The following is a 16,009-nucleotide window of genomic DNA, read 5'->3' as shown; positions in this document are numbered from 1 at the left end:
TATATATATATATATATATATACATACCGACTGGTGAAACATTTGCGAATTATATCTTTAGTTACGACCTTCCATGTGTATTGCCGTTCCTATAGTAACAAAACAAGGCTCTTGACAATATTGATCAGGAACTCTGAAATGAAAGGATACACACCAAACCGTATCGTTTAATGAACGCTAGCAGCTGATGCTACTTACAGTTATATTATACAGTGTTAAAAAAATGGAAAACACTATATATTTGTACTATTTAGCTGCTTCTGGACATTGCATATTTAATCCTGCTACAGGCCCACTAAAGAATCTGACAAAATGTAATGACGAAAGGCCTTTGAAAGACAGATCAGCCTCTAAAATCAAACTATAGTCAATCCCTGAGTTGTTTACCCAAATTAAGTTAATTGTATTCTTGCTGGGGACGAATATTTACAATAGAATAAAAATCAGTAAACAGTCACCTCGCTAAAATATTGACGATCACAAAAAAACATTACATAACGTACATCACGCACAGGATATGAATGAGGTGCCGGATCCACAATTATCAAGTTCTGTTTTTCATTCCAGGACGGAGACTGGGATGACGTTCTAAAATAAGCACGGCCCGTTCTATCAGCGCATCGTGTTAATTTAGCAAATATTAATGTGACAGATAGAAAAGCGTAAAGCGATGTCAAGTGTCAATCCTTGCAAAAAAAAGGCCTGCGGTAAAACCTCAAGTGGGCGTTTTAACGAAAGATGGCACGCTGAAACTTCCGTAACGTGGTGGCAGAAGAAGACGGTAAAGAAAAGCCTCTACGTTATACAGTAAAAATCAGACCTTACAGAACTGAAATGCAGCTTGCCCACACTTTAGCTTGCCCAATTCCACCTAATTTTTGACGTAGTCAGAATGAGTATTACCATATATATATAGTTACCTTATATTATAGATTGTCGGAATCTTAAAAACGGGATCAATTTGTCATCAAAATTTGATGTTATCCTTCTTAAAAGGAAGGCAAGTCACTTAGGAATGACAATGGGAACAACATTAGTTTTCTGTTTCGCCGTAAATGATCCTCTAAATGTTTGTGAGGCTGTTGTAACGCTTAGAGAGCGTAGGAGCGACCAAGATGGAAACAAAAAGCCCTATTTTAAAAAACATTGTTACCATGAACACAACCGATGACCAATACATATATATATATATATATGTATACATATACGATTCTTCTATAAAATGCCTTCTATAAAAAAAAAAAAAAAAAAAAAAGAAACATTTGCTCTCGTTTATCGCTCATATGTTCTCCGTACCTCACTAATTGTATCTTTTCTTTCGTTTTTGAAACTTTTCAGCCGGTCATAATAAGCTATGTGGTTGGATCTTGCATGGGATACATTCTTATTATATATTCCTTTTATACATTAATACATTCCTCGCCGTATGGCTAGTTGCATGTATCTTCTTCATAAACATATTGCTTCCGCTATCTACAAATAAAGCTGACATCCTAGAATTTGTGCATTGATGCTGATGATAGCTCTCTTTGTGAGTATTCAAATTAGCTTTTTTCTACATTTACATTTTTCACTTTCTTGCAAACTGTGTTTTGTTAGATATTGTTAGATTGACTGATGAGTGGGGTCATCGTTGACATACGAGCGTGGCCGAGCGTGGAGCTTAGTCCCGACACTGAACTCGTTTCCATTGAGACCACCAATTTTTAATTCCTCTTCAAAGCTTCACTATGGTATTGAGCCAGATTTTCGTCTATTACAGTCTGCTCGGTGCAAGCCTTACCGGATCACAAAGCATCATCTGAAACGATCCCTATATTGAGAACTCATCGTTAGTAACTTATAGTGACGAATGAAATATCCGCAAGCAGGCAAATTGTCCTCATTCATATGCACTATCTAGACTAGTTCGGACTTCGTAGCATCATTACCTTCTTGAAAAAAACTTTCCTATTAGAAAGCATTGCTTACGAAATATCTTCCAGGATGCTTTGCATAATAATAATAAACAATGCGTTGCGCGGATTGCTTTTTGAGACAACGTCTCACAAAGACTGTAACTTAGATGACAGCAATTGATAAACATTTTTTGACCTGACAAATGTTTTTTTTTCTAATCGATGAGGTGGACGCGTAAGAGCGCGCAATTCGAAGTGGTCTAAGAGGCTATTAGATCGGCGGACACAGACAGAGCTAAAGCTTCAACAGGAGAGCAACCCGATAGCTGTCCATCTGAGCTGGAGGTTAGGTGAGATAAAAATCTTGAGGGAAAATTGGTATCTGAACGTCGAGGTCGACAATTTTTTAAGCAGTTGGATGCATGGAGCGTGGTAATCGATAATTTGCAACGAAAGCAAGGCACAATTGGGGATAGGAGCTTGTATTAAATACAACACAGTTTCCGCAAACAAACCGGATCGTTTCAACAGAGTAACTATCAAGAAAGAAAAAAAAACCAATTACCACCAAAGGATAATAGGATAAGTGCGTCAAAATGACAGAATTACTAAATCAAGGTAATTGCTAGACTGGATAGGACGATTCATCAAACAAGCTAATTAACTAATTGCCGTGAGGTAACGGGATAGTCCAGTGAAAGAATTAGATATCTATTAATCGGGAGCGCCAAATCTCATTAACGGCTTACGTACACAACTGTTCATAGCTTGTTACCTTCCTGTCCTAGGTTATCTAACTATAATCTACTATAATATATGCCCTGGCTGATTTGTCTTGTTATCCTAATATCAGTCACCATGGAAATTTACATTTGTGATTGAATACAGTATTCAAAATTCGTCAACCTCATCACTGATCTCGTCACTATCGGTCGTCAATAATATCAACATCCGTTGCCGTTGGAGTTCAATGATTATGAAAAAGGAAACCAATCGCTATAATCGATAGCTGCGCTGCCTTAAGAATAAGAGAAACATGACCTATATTTTGACAAAATACAGCCAGTAACAGTAGAGCTCTGTTATGTTCGATCGCTAGCTTAAAAGACAATGGAAGTCGTTCGACTATCCGTTTACTTTATGTTAGTCAAACCGGCTGCCTGAGACAATGTATAGCTATTCATTGCGTTCGTTCAAAGTGAATGATGATAAGTACAAGTTACTTATAGGTGAGTAAAAATGAATATGGTTAGAGAGAGAAGGACCGTTGTGTTATAGGAAGGCGAGAAGCTAAACCTGAAATTGTCCTGTTCTTTTGCAAAATAGGTTGACGCTTCTGTAATATAGGTTAAACGCCTTAAAGGTCCTAGATATACAGGCCTATGTACAATAACGGATCCCTCATAATTATCTCAGCCAGAAATGGTTACGTTCAGTAGCTGCTGTCTGTGTCGGCTTTAGAAGGACACAGTTTCTACGAATGTGTCGGCTTATCATTGCGTAAGTGGTCCAGCCTCGGGTAAAGCTTTATAGCTATAGATTTGATTGAATTACTAATAGCTAGTTAAATATACGAACATAGAGGTAGAGGATTCATCGAAGCTATGTTTCACTTAACAATAAAGTACCGTTCACCAAATAATGAAAGGTGTTTTGAGAGTCAAATAATGCAAGATGGTGTACATTCGCCTGTTCGACATTGCTGCAACAGTTAACCTGACTTTGATTCCAGAGCCGATTAATGATAAGCTATAGCGCATAGTCCCAAACTCTCGATTTCTGTCATTGACGGTTCCATGAGCTTGCTATATAATCCCCCAGGAGCCCCATTTGGTCGATCGTAGCCATAATGTGCTAATTAATTTAAAAAGTAGACTAGACGTTTCCAATTCGGCTTTCGAATAGACCAATGTTATCATACATCATTGAATACTATTAAAAACGTTTTCACCAATGTTAAGCAACTCAAATGTGAAAGCAGTCACGGTAGTGTTATAAGGGGGAATTGACACACAAAAAAACATGTAAAACACAAGTATGCTGGTTATTTATAATAATTATAGCTGACATTTTAGTGGAACATGCGCGATATCAATGCCGGTCCCAATAGAAATTTATGTCTGAAAAACAATGTATTGAATTATATGGTTAGAACATAGCTTTCAAAGGGCTTCAATTGCGTATCTCTAGCTAAACAAATATGGAATAGATTTCCAGTGTGTTACACAGCCAAATCTTTTTACGATACCGAACCCGTACAGGTTCCTTAAATAGCCATGGGCTTTTTGTTGTTGTTAGCGATATGAGCACTACCTATAATCCCTTAAAAAGCCCTATAAACCTATAAAAGCAAGTTCTGTGTGACGACGAAACCCGTCGAGTCTAAATAGCGTCAATTAATGTATGAGGGTCAATTAAGCCATTCTGTTAATTACTATTACCCTGCTAGTTAATGGCTATTGTCAGAAATTTTTTGTGTGGCGGCGAGCGACGACTGGAAGAAGAAACGGCCGCCGGACAACGTTACGCTGTGCATTCGCATGAAGGCTTCCTTATTTTTCCGAAGTTCACCCGGGATGCATTTGCAACGCTTTTGATTCGACTGACCGATGCACGTAACCGGCACCGCGATGATATTCCTCACGATCAGATACAGCAACTATTGATCCTCAAACAGCGTTATGACATTGCCAATTGTGAGAGACTGAAGGTACCTACGGATTTTACGTATTCGGATGTCATCATGAGAGATATTGAGCGACAACTATTCAATGACTTTATCGGTCGTGTGGAAGCTGAAGTAATTGCAATTCTCTTTGCGAATGCACTCGAAGGCACCGAGCTAGACCTCAAGATTACGCAAGGTCAGAGCTGTACATCAGTCCGCCTGAAATTTCAAAATGAAGAGTGGATGGTCCACTCATTCATACAGGTTAATATCTGTAGGGTTGCTTTGTTTACTATACGAAACGGTTGTCCTTATATATTTAGTATGTTTTGTCCTTTTTCATAATACCAACTTATTGAACGAGTGCCACGAGTGGTACGATGACTGTCGATAGCAGACAATGCGTTTCCTTTGATGAACATGGTATTCCCACGCAGCACACTCACCGAATTCCGCTTGAGTGCTGGGTGATTTTACCACTTCCATAGTGGCATCATGGTGATATCAGTCAAATTGCGAACCATCAGTGCTTATAATCAGCAAGTGCTCTATGTAATTAGTACAGCTTGGCGGCCTACGCGCGTCCAAGTTCCGACACCTACCTAAAGGTATGATGTGTGTAGCACCTCACGACCTAATAGCTACGTATGCTATATTAATTAATTTCTTTATTTCGTAAGAGATATTTGCCCAAGCATCCGACTTGGGTTTCGGAGTAGACCATCACATCCGTGTAAATCTGTTTAGGCGCGACATTTTACGTTTTAGTGGGATGTGGCTTTTTTCACGTAGAGGTGCGAGAATCGTCAGTGTCTTCTAACAAAACAAAATTGGTTAGATTGCCAAATTAGTGCATGCGCGCTCATTAGAACCAACAGAACAAAAAATTGACCGAAATTTTCCAACGGGAAATGTGTATGATTCGTCGCTAGTTGCACTGACTAACTTTTAATTTAAATTTTATAAACATTTAATTAAAAAAAAAAAAAGATTAATTAATCTTTTAGAGTCAGATTCGGAGAAACTTTAGAGGAGTTTTAGTTACGGAGTTTAGTCAGGGTTTTCACTGATATCTAAAGAGTGCCGATTTTTGTCCGCGTATAGATTACCCTAGAAATTTCAAAATTTTGGCCGGAGTGAAATACGAGCTACAGAAGATTGTTAAACGAAGTACGATGCCACATCTGAAGTTCTAGCACAATTTTCAGTTTTGGAGCTTTGAAGAAATATGAAATATTTCTTAAAAGCCCCAGAATTCATAAAGGAAACGGCGTAGTTTCCGTCACGACGTTAATCACTCGACAGCGTATAGCCTTACATGCCGCCTCCAACAGAGACAGTGATATGTGACAACTATGTGATAACGAAGACACATATGCAATTTTCCACCTAAAACACAAAAATTCATTAAAAAACTAGCCAAGAAACATTTGCCACTTCGAATACGATTAATGCACGAAGATGGCCAAAGGCTTTTTGGATGAAAACAGATTTCGCCACAAAGACGCTGTTCCTACCCACCATGGCTACTTTATCTTTCCTAAACTAACCCTGAAAATATTTGCACTTCTCGTCGATCGGCTGAGTCGTGAGGATAGGCTGCATCCCAGTGAAGTACTTAGAGCTAATTTAACTGTATTGAATAACCTCAGGGGACGTTATGAAGCAGCTAACATCGAAAGGTTGAAAGCACCCGTGATTTATACTTACTTTGACGAGGTGATGCGAGATATTGAACGGCAACTTTTCGGCGATCTGATTGGACATCTAGTGTTCAGGGCAGTCTGCATAAGAGACGCTCCTGAAGACCTTCAAGTCGATCTGAAGATATATCATGGTCCAAGTGTCGGGTCGCTTAAACTGGAGATGGATAGTGCTGTATGGACTTACCATTACCTCGTCCAGGTTAATGTCATACAAATCATGTTGGCCTGTTTTTCTGGAAACTGTAATCACTCTGTTATGTATGTAATTATCTGCAGTGTTGTCTTGATAATGCTTTTGAACCGCGTAACCATTTACGAAGCGTGTACATTGGTATCTTACTGCAAGGCATGAATACTCCAGTATTCGTATTCGTAATGTTTATGTCATGCCGCCGCTCGTGATACTGCAGAGTGAGCTCTAATTCACATATGGTGTTGTCTTTTGTCCGTATTTAGGGTCAGCCTACAGATGAAATTTGGTTTAGGATCAGCCCAAAGACACCTACAGTAAAGATGGAGCTGACATCAAAAGCAGGAATTTTCGGTTTCTTCAAATACCGATTAGTCAATTGGGGAGAACCAGTCGAGTTCGATGTCCTTGATTTAATAGCACGAAAAAGTTTGCTTGATGTCACCTTCGGAAAAATCAAGGTGCGACTGAAATGTGTCTGGCGACCTTCCAGTTGGTACGAAATGCAGCTGGGAAACAGCGGACAAAATCAATGAACTAGCTATAGAATGGCTAGCTACAATACGATCTACGGGTAGTCGTTCTTTTTTTTTGAAAAATACACTATTACTCGTTAGGCAGATCTAATTAGTGAACTGTAATCGATAGCGAATCTGATAGGGAATCCTCGAATAGGAATAACTAAAACGCTTCGAACTAATTCTTTCCAGATAAGATATAGTGACTAACCGGAGATTGTTCAATAGTAGAAACCATGTGCTTCGTCTCAATTTTAAATTGTTTGTGGCAGGCGACGCATAATCCAGTTACTTGCCAGCGACTGAGCCCGTACACTGGCGGAGTGAGTTAGGAACTGTGTTTTTTAGTTAATCACGTGAGTGTTTATTGACCTACCAAGTAGTATTGATAAATTTAGCATTAGGAAACACAAACATTTAATAACATATGCACCTACAAACAGGTGATAATTGTTGGTCAGTAGCTTAGACCCGTATAGTCCTCACAAATTACTCCTTGAAAAGCTTGCTGGACTTCCATTCCAGATTAGGGCTCAGCAATGGCCTGCTTGCAGCGGTGACTGCTTTTTTCTCTAGTTAAATACTTTTGTCCTTATCAGGACTGTGGAAGAGATGATGAACGCTAACTCCATAGGAGCAAGTCCACAGGAGTGAGGTACTAATGCTGACACATAATCATCAATGAAATGGACTTTTACCACGACGTCATCCCCAACCAGAGCGGATAGTCATCATACAATATTGTTTATCCCACCAGATTTCCTGCATTTTCTCCCATTCTAGTTGGAACTTTCAAAGAGCGGGACATTCACTATGTGTCATCTCTCCTGTCAGCCAATGTCTTTGCGAACTTCTTACTCTAAATACTATCAAGTATATTTTTTTCAACAATCAATATCATATCAAGTATATATATATATATATATATATATAATGTGTTTTTTAATATAGGAACCATCTTTTAAAAGAATTCAATTGATTTGGCATCCATTTCTTTAGATAAAACCGTAACATTAGTGCTTGGAGCGTTATTTCTCCTCGGATAATCACGAAATCTGGCCCTCAGTCATGAGAAAAATAAGGTGAGGTGGAGTAACATTGTTCTATAGAATTTAATCGAAGGCTCATTTTGCGCGCGTAATTTAAACTTACATACATTCGAGGATGACTCCAGCGCTCATGACGATAACCAGGTAGTTAAACACACCTAAAAATTCTATGCCAGCGGAGCAGGGATATTTGGTTCAAAAGATTTCAAATGTCATCTGAAGAATCTAATTAAAGAAACAGAATCAGATTAGACGGCCATCTTTTAATAATCGACTTGGTTATTGCCTAATTGAATAATCTGTGCTACTCTTCAATGCGTTTTTCCTATTTATTGCGAACCGTAGGGAGACAGCTGCATATATTATTGCTTAAAGCTATACCACACAGACAAGGGCAACAAGTGATCCAACTCAAGCCACAAGAAGCTTTCGCTTACCAGTACCCCTGGCCGCAGTCATAATTAAATAGTGACCACGACGACGTTATTAATGATGACAGGTGACGTTCAAACAGCGCACGTGTCCGTGGAACGTCTCAACGTACGTGGCTTCCTTGTTAGATTCGACCTGCATACGGTCATCAGATTTCTAGTACAATATAATAGTTAACGGCCGTCGTACCCACCTATGCAAAGTCAGCGAACGATCATAGCATCCCCAGGGTCATTGAAAGCTGTCCAAGACATTTATATACACTACGTGGTACCTGGCTTTCATGGAAAGAAGATGTTCTAATTTCTATTTGGATTTCATCTAAATCGACCGCTTTGGAAACGTCAAAATGAAGCGCTGTCTTTTAAGGGACTAGCAATAATTCTTTTTCAGGCTGAGCGCGCTCTATAGGATCACATTATTACAGTATCGGTCGGCAGGTAGTAGTCATCTGTAGTAGAATTTACGGAATCTATTCTCCCAGTTTTTTCTTCCACAGAGCGACCGTAAGCCGGTGCAGGTCGGCTGCTGGGCGAGCAAATCGTAAGTGTTCCACCTTTAGTTCTTACCATTAGAGATGGATGTTGATGAATAACACCTTATGCGATACGTGCACCAGCGTCATATTCGTCAGAACCCAAACATCAATTTCATTTTTTTTCTTTGTCCGTTCATTCTCAAGCGAACTGCCTCCGCCCCACCGAGTTCATGCAGCTTTATGCATTCAGATCGTGCAGGTCTCACCTTTCACACTTACTCTCCTTTCAAGTGCTGCGTGCTCTGGCGCCTAGATAGATGTCCCGTCTCTATCACTTTCCTCTGCGATTTTCTGTTTCCGAAAACGCACACCTGTCTTGCAGTGAACATCATCATGGATTCGGGCTGCCCTTGGATGCCCTTGATATTGTTATCATATCGGCCCTGGCAATCCGAAACTCTGTACCACCGACACTAGTGCAGATAGCGGCGGAAATGTTTTCATTGAAGTAGCTCGATTATGCGGAGCACAGGACCTCTTACATCGTCGTATAGAGTCGACGTATCGTCGTACCCTTTTTTCGTTTGGGTTTCGCCAATATTATAAAATCGCCTTGCTAAATTGCGGTATTCTTTCCTACTATTAACAGATAGAAAGCGAACAATAGGCGCAACTAGTTTGAACTGCCGCCTCCTTGCCTCGCGACGATTATCCAGTGTTCTGAATCTAGGGACAACATTAGGCAAAAACTCAACGTCGGCGGGTGGCCTTGGCCGCTGTGCGCCCCCAGCGCCGCCTGTTAATCCTTATGAAACCACTACCACCTCCCACTAATCTCACTGTCACCTGCTGAGGTTTCCTGGCACACAACTTTTTTGCTATTAACCTCACTATCTCACACATTCACGTGAAGCGGAGCCCTATCGAGCGGTTGGGCACCAAACGGAGCGAAGCATAGAAAAGCACTGCCTCTATGTCGACGAAAAAGCAGGTGAACTAAACAAGTGGATAGGAGAAGGAAGAACTGTCATTTTCGCTGCCACTGCTGTCAGCCCTGCTAGTCTCTGCTGTTGCAACCATTCGTAAACGGGGGATGTGGGTGAAACTTACTGTGTGGGGCTAGAGAGAGAAAAAGTGGGGAGGCGAGGCCACGAGCAGTTTGAGGTAGAAATAATCACCCAATGGCTAAGTGCACGAATGGTGCCCTGTTTGTTAGTAGGCAGTGGAAAATGCCAAGAAGAAAAGTGGCTTGCCAGTCGCCCGTCGAATCGACTGAAAAGAAGGAAGAATCATTCTCGTACGAAGACCACGACGACTATACGAATGGAACAGCTGTCAGAAAAAGATGAGAAAACGTCGGACAGGCTTACGAGCAATGGCTTGTACAATTGGAGGGGCATGTCCGGATAAAACTAAACGAAGGCGGGCAGATCATGTAGCGTCCCTTCTACCACTGTGACCCGAAAGACATCGATCGGATGAAGAAAACTAGGCTGTCACCGGCAAGTAGGAATAAGGGCTGGTAATCCTCATGTGTCTATCCCTATAGGTGCATTTTTTCGAAGGAGGTGAAATGCAAGTGCACTATGCATTAAGAGTCACCCTTAAAATTAAAGGCTGCAAACATGAAGAACACTTAGGCGGAAAGAGTGACGAAGGCTGGCTCAGGACAAGCACGTCGGCTACAGGAACCGAAGTACGGTTTGAGGTAAATGACAGTCACGAAAGTGGCAGCAGAAACCAGAGAACAACGCGAGTTTTTGTATCAGACAGAAGACCCATATGATATGGTAACTCCAATCTCCATTCACTGTCTTCTCTATGTAAAAAAAGAGTAGAACATATCTCTAAATATAATTACGTTCATACCCACACATGTTGGTGGCAGCCCGTATGTATGTATGTAGAAACATGTGCATGCCATAGTGCATACGAGGGCTATGCAGTTGTATATCTCGGCATGGTAGAATTGCATTTTGTTTTATTATCCTCTGGACCCTGAGATATGGTGTTGCGTCTTAAGTTTAACGCCGAGCCCGGTGCCTAGTGCAACTGAATGTATTGATAAACAACACGCAGCACGACTCTGCTAAGAAGGCTAAGGGAAAAAAATTAGGCTTAAAAAGCTCTTTTTTCTTGTTCCTTTCACAACAGTCTTTTCCCTTCGACTAGCCCCTATCAGCCAGCGGACAGCGACCAGGCAGCCACTCCTTACCTAAAGGAGACTACGCACGGAGTTGGTCGTTCTGATAATGGCTACCAGCCAATAACCGGCTTCGACGTTGAGGAAAATGACAAACGCTACTGCTTTTGGCACAGAGGACAGTGCTACTGAGCGGCAGTGCGACTGCGTCTGGCGTACCGACTGTGTCCGAAAAGCATAACCCTAAGGGAAACTGATGGCCTGCAGGCTACCGACTCGTTAGAGGTCGTCAGTTCACAGATACACATGCGTACACCTACAGAGACTTATTATGGCAATGGCACATGGACATACGATGCTCGTGAACCAGCCAGAAGCACAGACACACTCAACGGCTGGGCAAATGGCCGTCAATGAAATCCTAGGGTAGAAGTTGTCGGGATATTGCGTGCTCACTAGCTCCAACATCTTTCAGCAGACGGCCTGTCTCCATTTTGCTCCCGCGCCCGTGAATTATCTACTTTTGTATTTGTTTTTGCACAGAAGTGTTGTGTATATATCTAAGCAGTGGTCTATAGTAGGAGAAAGCTTATAAAAACCGCTGCTGCCACTCCCACAGCCTAGCTTCTTTCCCAACCATCATAGAAGTTTCCCTCTGAGCATAAAATGAAATCAAACGGACGTTTGTCTTAAGCTATATATCCTTATAATGCAACTGTAATTTTAAATAAAATTAATTTTATTTAATATTACATAAATAAAAAAATGAATATTTATTTACATCATATATTATTTGTTCGTCGGCAAATTTAGTATAGCTATTGTTGCTGGACGCCCTGTTTCGTCGCAACGGCCAAGAAAAAGCCACATAGAAATTTGTTTACTTCAAAATGATTACCGCCGCAGTCAACATCAGATGTAGTGTCTCTCAACATAGGGATTTTGTCACCGACTGAACCTTACTACGTCGCCTGCTTCATGATCGAACCTTACGTCGAATGTTTATTCTCAAAACGCTGTCCAGCTTCGTATGTATGGGGCTGCGTACGCGCGTCCAAGACATTTGCGATGCTGCGCTCACTACCGACACGGTAGCCGACCCCATTATTGCTTAGTAGTCCCACTTTTGGTACTTGCTGCCAAGTCTCTTATAAAAAAAAAGGCCAGCGAGACGAAAGGCTTTACATTATGCCAAACCTATGGTCGGGTGGGCGCTGCCTTCATTAATGATTAGCCACCAACTGGGGTCGGGAATAACAAATGAAGCCCATGCGTATTCTCAACAGGGTAACGCTTCATTAATATTGTCTAGTTTACGACTGAGTGATCTTATTAAAACGCACGTATGGTAATTCGGGCCAGACCTGTTGGCGGACAATAAAGTCCAAATTAATAGAATGGTATATAAACTTGACGCATCATCGTCAAAAGCATCAATTTTTATGCTGGTTCAATCTAGATAGTTGTGACTGGTCATTTATTTTTTGAGGTCCGCCTCGGCTGCTAAAATTGGTTGACTGTATTATAAAAAAGCGTTGTATTACAGGGCAAGTACAGCAGAGTTGCCATCATAACAAACCTATTGAAGCCGAAGGCGTATTGTACTGTTTAAGTGGTTTTTCGTTTATTGTTGTTTGTATTTATTTGTTTATTATTTAATTGTTTATTTATTTATTAGTTTGTTTATTGTTGTTGCTCGACTGCGACAGTCGTAAATATGCGCATACGAAACTGTCAAATACGCGGCCATCTTCGACGGCATCCATGTTTGAAGATTTATCTCATAAACAAAAAAGGAGCCTTTGGTGTACTAGCATATTTTTTCAGTGTGTGATAGCATAGTTTAGTAGTGATATGAGGGGAAACATGCAAGCTATTGCATACTATGGTGCAGGCATATATATAATCGAATTCCGGATTGGACGTAATCTGGAATTCTGCGGTTTCAAGGTGGCCATTAGTTTACCACAGAGCCACCTTTTCTATTGTTGATATACATTTGCACTCCTTGGGATATTGGACGTTTGCTCGGGTATCGTTTCTTCCGGGATTTTAACAGGCGAGTTTCAATAAGCCACCGAAAATCGGGAAATTCAAGTTATTTTCGCTATAGCTGGTCGTCTAAGCCGATAGTATCATCGGTAAAGGACTAATTACTGAAAACATTAAGTCGATAGTTTAACTAATTCTAGCAACGATACCCAAAACTTGAGAATGTAGCTTAACCGACGGTCTCATGTGAGGGCAAATAACGAAAAGCTGAGAATTGCGGTGAACGCAACCTCATCTCAGGATGCCCGGATATCGGCACCCACGTCTGATGTACTTGAAAATACTAAAATATTTTTACCTCAGTCAAATCAATGAGAAGAAAGGTAGACGAATATCTTTCATATGATTTTCATAGGTTTTTGCCAAGAATCTCAGCTAGAGGCGCAGAAAACGCATGGTTGCCATTGCGTTTTTGAAATCGTGTCGAAAATCGAGCAGTAACTTGCGATGGAAAATTGGTTTTTTATGGAAATCGTAGACGGTCGCACAAATGGATGGATCCAGCGGACCCAACAAGATATTACCCTAAGTAAACATACAGCCGCTAAAGCTACTTATGGTATCTGTTTGATGATATATTACGCCCGATTCCTTAAGCCCCGACTCCAAAATGTATCGACAACAGTTGGACACCTTAGACATAAGCAAAGTAAACCGGCGAAAGGGTGAAAATTTAAGTCGCACTTTATATTGATAACAAGAAAACATATCGAGATACATGTTAACATCATGTACATATTTTTAGAATTCGTACAAGCTAATCTTTTAATTATATCAGCAGCTTATGGTCACTGTTAAGAGCAAAGTGTTGAAATCATCCGATCAAAATGCGACTTAGGAATAACTTGGAATGGTTTGTATTAGATCGAACACGAGATCAGCTTGCCTAAACGAATCTACTTCAGCACTTGTGCCACAATCAACCTTCAACTTGATGTCTAGTCAACCAAGCTAAACTGGAAACGGCATAGCGAAACGATTCCAGCCTCATCTGGCTAAGTTTTCCGCACCCGCAATATATCCCTCCAGCAAACACACCGTACAAGTTATGACAAGAATATGTACGGCGCAGGGATATATACCTGCTGAAGGAAAAGAAGCAGATGCGCTTGACCAGAAAGAGACAAAATTTTTCAATGTTCTACCTAGGCGAAGCGTCCGGCAATGGTTTACTGTTGTTTGGGACTGCAGCTACCCGAAAGCACGCTCCGGCACCGTGGGCCGGCGAAACAAACAGGGTAACATTATGGAAATAACTTGTGCGTCATCTCAGAATAGCACATGCTACTGCTGCTGCTGTGGTCTATAGTGAGCTCACTCTTTGTTCAGCTTTTTTGAGCGCTGTGGCAGTTTTTTTCGCGCTCCAGTCTGTGTACACGGCCATGTTGATGCTCTTGTGGACTTTTCTCCGTATCGCTGCTAGCATTGGAGCGCCTCGAACGCTGCAGCTACTGCTGTAGAGGCAGCTGACGCATCTGCGCGGACCATGTCGTCGCCGACGTAGCGTCGTTTCATGAGCGAAATCATATCTTTTATGACCTTCCTGAAACACCGCCCATCATGGCAAAGATATTCTTCACAAAGCTTCACGTGTGCCCCGCTTTTACATGCTGTCGTTACTACATACGCAAATGATACTGAAGCATTCTATATGTACGTCTCCAACGCTTTTCACTGCAGATTTGAGTTATTTCGTTCACGTTCTTTCGGGCATAAATCTACATAGAACAGCAGCCATATCCCGCAGCAGAGCTGGGGATACAGCGCTATTTTAACGTAATAGAGCATTTATGTTAAATCAAATCGTCAGCTTCGCACGTAAGTACAGCTAAATGCAAAGGGTAAGCATAGATCTCACGTACCTGAACGCGTCCACATACGCCACAGTATGTTCAAATATGTGCGCGGTAAGAGTGGATTAAGCTTACCTATCATTTAACTATTTAACTAACTGTAATAAAATAAACTAGAAAAAATAATTATATATTTCGACCTCGGATGGTAACCGACTGTAACTATGCAATTTCTTCGTTCTGATCTCGATTCGGGCGACTGATGAATGATCTGTTTCCTTAGTTGCATTATACATGGAACCAGGCCAGGTTTTTTTGTGTGTTATTTCTGCTTCTTAAAAGAGAGGCTTGCATTCATGACGATCTTTTTTTGAGTCCCTATAACTCGTCCTATATAACTCCTGTAATACGTACGAATGCGATATCGTAAACGACATCCATTCTGTTGTGGTGTTTTGTAATCGATAGCTGACCTCAATAAAGTAACGACAGACCTGCCTTTTCCAAAGGGATGGCAAACAGGTTTGCCAGAAATTTCAACGCTGCCTTGTTGATTTTCTATTTGCAACTGAAAAGGAGGTAAAAGGACCAAAACTTAGACGCGGCCTTACTGTATTGCCTTTGTGCGTGTTGGAACATTCAGGACTGGCGAACGTTAGAAACAATACCAAAACGTAATACAGGCCTCAGGAAACACAGGTAGGGCAATTTCCAATAGTTGCATTAGACATCACGACTGCAGGCCAATGTTTAGGAAAGCAAAGATCGTAGACAGCAACAAAAACCTATCCACAAGATCGCTAGAACGTTCCATTTACTCGTCAGCCGTCGGCAATCTTCAAACAATTGAATCAAGTTACTCAAGCAATATTATCTATAGCGCAAATTTTTTTGCGAATTTAGCGCTGCTCCTTTCGATGAAGATATCGCAGCATAACAGGCTGCTACTAAACCTTCAACATTCTGAACAAAAAAAGCCGAATGAAAAAAACTGCAAACAACTTGTACAGGAGAGGACACCTCTCCTGGCCAAATACAAATATTCAAGTTGCTGATAGCAAGTTTCTTACCCTAACAGGCTC

The 16,009-nt window shown here is 41.0% G+C and overlaps 1 protein-coding gene across 1 annotated transcript; it reads left to right on the top strand.

The window, feature by feature from the left end:
• Positions 1-4,691: 4,691 nt before the first annotated feature.
• LOC111245468 (uncharacterized) lies at positions 4,692-7,312 on the top strand. Its single transcript, XM_086982077.1, has 4 exons — positions 4,692-4,830; positions 6,219-6,471; positions 6,729-6,923; positions 7,253-7,312. The coding sequence occupies exons 1-4, from the start codon at positions 4,799-4,801 to the stop codon at positions 7,310-7,312; spliced, it is 540 nt and encodes a 179-aa protein (XP_086838203.1). The 5' UTR covers positions 4,692-4,798.
• The last annotated feature ends 8,697 nt before the right edge of the window (positions 7,313-16,009 follow it).

This window comes from Varroa destructor, unplaced genomic scaffold, assembly GCF_002443255.2.
Source record: "Varroa destructor unplaced genomic scaffold, Vdes_3.0 BEIS01000002.1, whole genome shotgun sequence".
NCBI classification, from domain to species: domain Eukaryota; kingdom Metazoa; phylum Arthropoda; class Arachnida; order Mesostigmata; family Varroidae; genus Varroa; species Varroa destructor.
Note: the sequence above shows the minus strand (reverse complement) of the source record. Positions and strands in the feature narration are given on the sequence as shown.

Excerpts from the sequence above, each read along its gene's own strand:
- LOC111245468 (XM_086982077.1), top strand. The coding sequence starts at position 4,799 with ATGAAGAGTGGATGGTCCACTCATTCATACAG. Across the intron at positions 4,831-6,218 it reads TGGTCCACTCATTCATACAG|GGGACGTTATGAAGCAGCTA; the intron begins GTTAATATCTGT and ends GAATAACCTCAG. Across the intron at positions 6,924-7,252 it reads TCACCTTCGGAAAAATCAAG|GCGACGCATAATCCAGTTAC; the intron begins GTGCGACTGAAA and ends TGTTTGTGGCAG.